This window comes from Olea europaea, unplaced genomic scaffold (assembly GCF_002742605.1).
Source record: "Olea europaea var. sylvestris unplaced genomic scaffold, O_europaea_v1 scaffold3055, whole genome shotgun sequence".
NCBI lineage: Eukaryota > Viridiplantae > Streptophyta > Magnoliopsida > Lamiales > Oleaceae > Olea > Olea europaea.
Genome location: NW_019249252.1, coordinates 39538 through 45343, shown reverse-complemented (window position 1 = coordinate 45343; position 5806 = coordinate 39538). Strand labels below are relative to the sequence as shown.

General features: G+C 40.2%; 1 protein-coding gene across 1 annotated transcript; it reads left to right on the top strand.

Annotated features, from left to right (window-relative positions):
* The first annotated feature begins 3102 nt into the window (after positions 1–3102).
* On the top strand, positions 3103–3690 carry LOC111384949 (uncharacterized mitochondrial protein AtMg00810-like). The gene is made up of 2 exons (XM_023009295.1): positions 3103–3492; positions 3598–3690. The coding sequence occupies exons 1-2, from the start codon at positions 3103–3105 to the stop codon at positions 3688–3690; spliced, it is 483 nt and encodes a 160-aa protein (XP_022865063.1).
* The last annotated feature ends 2116 nt before the right edge of the window (positions 3691–5806 follow it).

The following is a 5806-nucleotide window of genomic DNA, read 5'->3' as shown; positions in this document are numbered from 1 at the left end:
CATCCATGATTACTACAACCAAATTAAGCAGATATGAGATGAGTTGGGTGACTTACATAATGTTACGGACCTTGCTGAAATAAAAAAAAGGCTGAAGATGAGCGAGTTTTTCAATCTCTTCTTGGATTGAATGACTCCTACTCTTCATTACGTACACAAATCCTTGCCCTTGATCCATTGCCTTCGATGCAAAAAGTATTTTCAACTCTCTTTCAGGAAGAACAACATCAACTTCTCCACCTCCGCATAGCATCACCGACCCCCAACACCGTTGCCATGGCTGCCCGCACTCCTGTCCAAAATCGGACACCCCTAAAATGCACAGAATGTGGAAAGAATGGGCACCGTCGTGAGCGACGCTGGCTCATCATCGGATATCCTCTGGGACGCGAACCCAAGAATCGTCAATCATCCATTCTTGGTCGCCCACCGGTAGCTGCTGTAGCACAAACCACCATTGCTTCTGTCTCAGATTCGCCCTCCATTCAGACTCTTCCGCTAGAGCTATACTAGAAACTACTGGAACTCCTCAAGCCAACCCCAACCCATGCCAATTTCGTCGGTAACTCCTTCTCCACCACACATACTGTCGCTAGCCCCCACGATTGGATCATTGACAGTGGTGCTAGCAATCACATGTGCCACCGTCGATCTTCCTTCATAACTCTCTAGCCTCACTCTTTGGCTAACTCTATATCTTTGCCAAATGGTGAATCATCAAGAGTCGAAGGGAGTGGCTCTATTCAATTGTCCCCTACCCTATTTTTACATAATGTCCTTTATGTTCCTAATTTTAAATATAACCTGTTTTCCATCCCAAGACTTACCATGTGTAGTTCTTTTTTCTTTTGATTCTTGTGTTTTTCAGAACCCAGAGTCGAAGAGGCTGATTGGAGCGGGCAAGGCTTGCAATGGGCTCTATATTTTTGGGGTACTTAACCCTCTTGCCCTTACTGTTTCCACTTCTGCTAATAAAACATTATGGCATAAACGCCTAGGTCATCCTTCACGCTTTACAATACTGAGTATTATTGACACTCCATGTATCATTTCTCAATGTGATATTTGTAGTCGTTCAAAGCATACTCAGCTACCTTTTCCAAACAATCTCAATAAAAGTGAATTTATTTTTCATCGAATTTACTGTGATATTTGGGATGGCTACCTGACTGCTTCTCTCTATGGCGCACACTATTTCCTTACAATCGTTGATGATTTTCCATGCACCACCTGGATATATCTAATGCGATTTAAATCAGAAACAACTATTAATCTCCTTCTTTTTTTGCTCTCATTAAAAATCAATTTAACACTACCATTAAACACATTCGCACGGACAATGGCCAAGAATTTCTCTCCTATTCCCTACAAAACTACTTTCGCGACCACGACATTATTCATGAACATACTTGCGTTGAAACTCCATAACAAAATGGTGTTGCAGAACGTAAACAACGACACCGTCTGAATGTTGCTCGTAGCCTACGCTTCTAAGCTAACCTCCCTCTCAAATTCTGGGGAGAATGTATCCTTATAGCTGCTTATCTCATCAATCGCACACCTAGTCGCAACCTTGACGACAAAACACCTTTCGAACTCCTCTTCAATTAAAAACCCATCCTATGATCACCTTCGTGTCTTCAGCTACCTCTGTTATGCTCAAACTCTCACCAACCATTGAGATAAATTATCTCCCCGAGCCTCTAAATGCCTTTTCCTTTGGTACCCTAGCACTCACAAAGCCTATAAGCTTTATAACCTTGACACACATTCTATTTTTTTATTCTCGTGACATCACTTTTCATGAGAATGATTTTCCTTATCACCATCGCTCCTCAGCCCCCGATCGTCATGACCCTATTATACCCCTCCCTGTTCTTGAGCTCTCCAACCCTACCCCTAATCCTGCATCACCTCATTCCACCTTGAATCATAGCCCTACTCCGCTTCCTTCCCCCCCTTGTCGTTCTACTCACACCACCACTCGTCCATCTTACTTGCTTGATTGCATTTGCCCGACTCTTCCACCTAGGTCCACTGAATCTTCATCTGCTGCACAGTCCTCTGGTGCTGCTCATCCTCTATCATCTTTTCTTTCATACTCTTGCTTTTCATCTACTCACCGTTCTTTTCTAGCTGCTCTTAATACTACTGCAGACCCTACTTGCTACACCGATGCCAAGAAACACTCTCACTGGCGTAAGGCTATGAATTCTGAACTTCAAGCACTTGAAGAAAATTGCACTTGGACACTCGAGCCACTTCCTTCGGCAAGAAACCTATTGGTTGTAAATGGGTGTTCAAGACCAAATTCAAAGCGGATGGTTCAATTGAGCGCTACAAGGCCCGATTAGTGGCCAAGGGCTACACCCAAATGGAAGGACTTGACTACCACGAGACATTTGCCCCCGTTGCCAAGATGACCACTGTCCGCTGTCTTATTTCCGTTGCTGCCTCTCGACAATGGATAATTCATCAAATGGATGTTCACAATGCTTTTCTTCATGATGACCTTGATGAGGAAGTTTACATGACTCTTCCACCTGGATATTGTACTAAAGGTGAGACCCGAGTCTGTCGCCTCCGAAAAGCTCTCTACGGACTCAAACAAGCCTCCCAAAATTGGTTCTTCAAACTAACAACTGTGTTAATTGATGCAGGTTTCACACAATCTTCGATGGACCATTCTCTTTTGACATTAGTTACTTCCACTGGCATTATTGTGATTCTAGTCTATGTTGATGAGATTTTGATTGCAGGTACTGACCCTTTACAGATTGATCATTACAAATCTGTTCTCTCCAGACACTTCAAAACTAAGGATTTAGGCCCTCTTAAATATTTTCTTGGTCTTGAAGTGGTCCGCTCTTCTACTGGTATCTTCATCAACCAACGAAAGTATACTCTTGATATTCTATATGATGGTGGCTAGCTAGATGCTCGCCCCGCCTCCTTTCACATGGAACAAAATCTGAAGCTCACCACCAGTGATGGTGATCTTCTGCCGGACGTGAGGCCCTATCTTCGACTTGTCGGCCGTCTCATTTACCTCACCATCACCCGACCTGACATCTCCTTCGCAGTCAACATATCAGTCAATTTATGCATGCACCTAGAGCTTCTCATTTGACTGCTGCTCATCGGGTTCTTCGCTATCTCAAGGGCACTTCAGGTCATGGCATTTTCTTTGCAGCCTCCAGTGGTCTTCAGCTCACTGCCTACATAGATTCAGACTGGGCCAGTTGCCCAACCACTCGTCGTTCTACTACTGGCTACTTCATCCAACTCGGGACCAATCCCATTTCTTGGCGCACCAAGAAACAGACAATAGTAGCTCACTCCTCAGCTAAGGCCGAATATCGAGCCATAGCCGTAACCACATGTGAGCTTATCTGGCTCAAAACCTTACTTGCTGATCTCTGTATATCTCACTCGCTTGCTATTAATCTTTTTTGTAACAATCAATCAGCATTACGTATTGCTTGGAATACAGTATTTCACGAGCGGATCAAACACATAGAGATTGATTGCCACATTGTTCGTGGCAAGCTTCGCTCTGGTTTCCAGTAACTCTTTCATGTCTTCACAATTGATCAGATTGCAGATATCTTTACCAAGGCATTGGGACATGATTTGTTTCATCGCTTCTATCGCAAGTTGGGCATCACAGATCTTCATGCGCCAACTTGAGGGGGAGTATTGACATTTCCATCCAATTGCAAATCAACAGGGATTGCAACGTGCACTAAATCAGAATATTATACAATATCAGCATGGATCATAGTCTTGCACAAAATCAGCATGGATGTTTGTCAATTTTCCTTGTAAACCTTTATAGAAAAATTGCACAATGTTAGCATAGATTTTAGCCAAGTTTCTTTGTATAGCAATCTCATTGTACCTATTTATTGACTTCAAGAATGAATGAAACATACAGCAAAATTATCCATTTTCTTCTTTAACACACTCTTTGCTCTCTTTAAAGATCCATTGAGAGAGTTGAGATCCTCTTTAGGCCTCTTAATTTGTTTAGGATTATTGATTCTCTATTATATATAAAGACCCGATGAAGGAGTTGAGGTCCTCTTTAGGTACCTCATTAATTCATTAAGGTTTATTTTTTTGTTCTATTTAAAGACCCAATGAATGAGTCGAGGTTCTCTTTGGGTCTCTTTCCATTAATTCATTCAGAATATATGCTCTATTCTATTGAAAGACCCAGTGAATAAGTCATGGACCTATTCAGGCCATTCTCCATACACTAATTGAGAAATCATAAAAAGCCTCAATAGCCGAGCTATGCAAAGAAACTAAAGTAGACTTACCTTCATGTGCCTTGTGCAAGAAAAATCTCTTGGAGATTGAAAGAGTATCTCCTATCAAGGGCAACTTAGGGATTGAAATCCTACTAACACTTAACCGGCGAAAGAGCTAATCTTTATCTAAGTACCCAAAAGGGACTTACCACCTTTAGCTTGCTTGGACAAAAGTCTCGGATTTAAAGAATATCCCACATTAATGGTCTCAAATTGAAAAGTGTCTGAGGTCAAAATTCTTGAGGGTGAAAGAACATCTTATAAATGGCATTCAGGAGATTATTTCTTGTGAAAATATTATAGATTGAAAGAGCATCTTCAATCGAAATGGTCACACAATTATGCAATCATCTCTTCAGCATACGATGCATCGATACCAACATAAGCTCATTATTTTGCTTTAACCTATGTATAGTAAAATACTTTGGAAAAACAAAGAAATCTTGCAACTCTCAAAATCCAGATAATTCAAAATTTCAACTTTAGCACTAATAAAACGTTAAAATGCTTCATTTCACTTGAATATAAAACTCGAACTGTCGGGACTAATATTATATGCTGAAATAATTATAGTATATCTTGACTTCATGTTAGCCATAAAAGGACCTCATAACATGTCCACGTGTCTTTGCATATTCATACCTATGCTATCGGTGTAGAGTCGAGGTGTAAGGCACGTCGACTGCCAAAGCACCAAACACCTCACTAACAACACATTTTAAAGCATCGATCACTAAGTGTTCCAAAAGCCACAAATTAAGCCTCATATATGCACAAAAATATTAGTGTGAATTTTGACTCAATCGGCATAGATTCCGATGCAATAAACCCTGGTGTGCACATAATGAATTACTTAACAATTGTCACAAAAGTACAAACCTCAACAAAATCTTGAAATTCGGATTTGATCATGACTTCTAACATGATAAAGAAAGAATGTCAATTAATAAAAATGATTGAATGCCTCTAAAACCATATATGGGGTCATTTGCACAACTAAAAAAGTGTTTAAAATCTAAGATTGAAACTTTCACTTCCTAAAAAGCTGCCTTGATCAAGGCCCGCCCTCTCAAAAAATCTAACGTTATCCAATGAAGGAGCACTTTCCATCCTAAATACCATAGAATCTCACTCCCTTTCTTCTTTTTACACCATTTGTCTCCTAAACAAATCCAAACCCCCTCCCTCGCCAAATAAATAAATAAATAAATAAATAATGAAAAGGAAAATCTGTGCAGAAATTCCAGCAGAAACTTAACCGTTGGCATTAGAAAAATTCCCATGTTTTGAGACCAATGCACATGTTATTGGAAAGTTTGATATACTATCTGTGTTGGAGAAGAGAGATATTTGATGATATTTGAAAAATATTTACTAATATTGGAGAAAATATTATGGGGTGATTTTGAGATATTTGGAGAATATTGGTTGATGATAATTGGAATATTTTCATAAATTGTTATCATGTTTCCTTGATTGTCTCGTCCATA

Excerpts from the sequence above, each read along its gene's own strand:
- LOC111384949 (XM_023009295.1), top strand. The coding sequence starts at position 3,103 with ATGCATGCACCTAGAGCTTCTCATTTGACTGCTGCTCATCGGGTTCTT. Across the intron at positions 3,493-3,597 it reads TACGTATTGCTTGGAATACA|ATTGCAGATATCTTTACCAA; the intron begins GTATTTCACGAG and ends ACAATTGATCAG.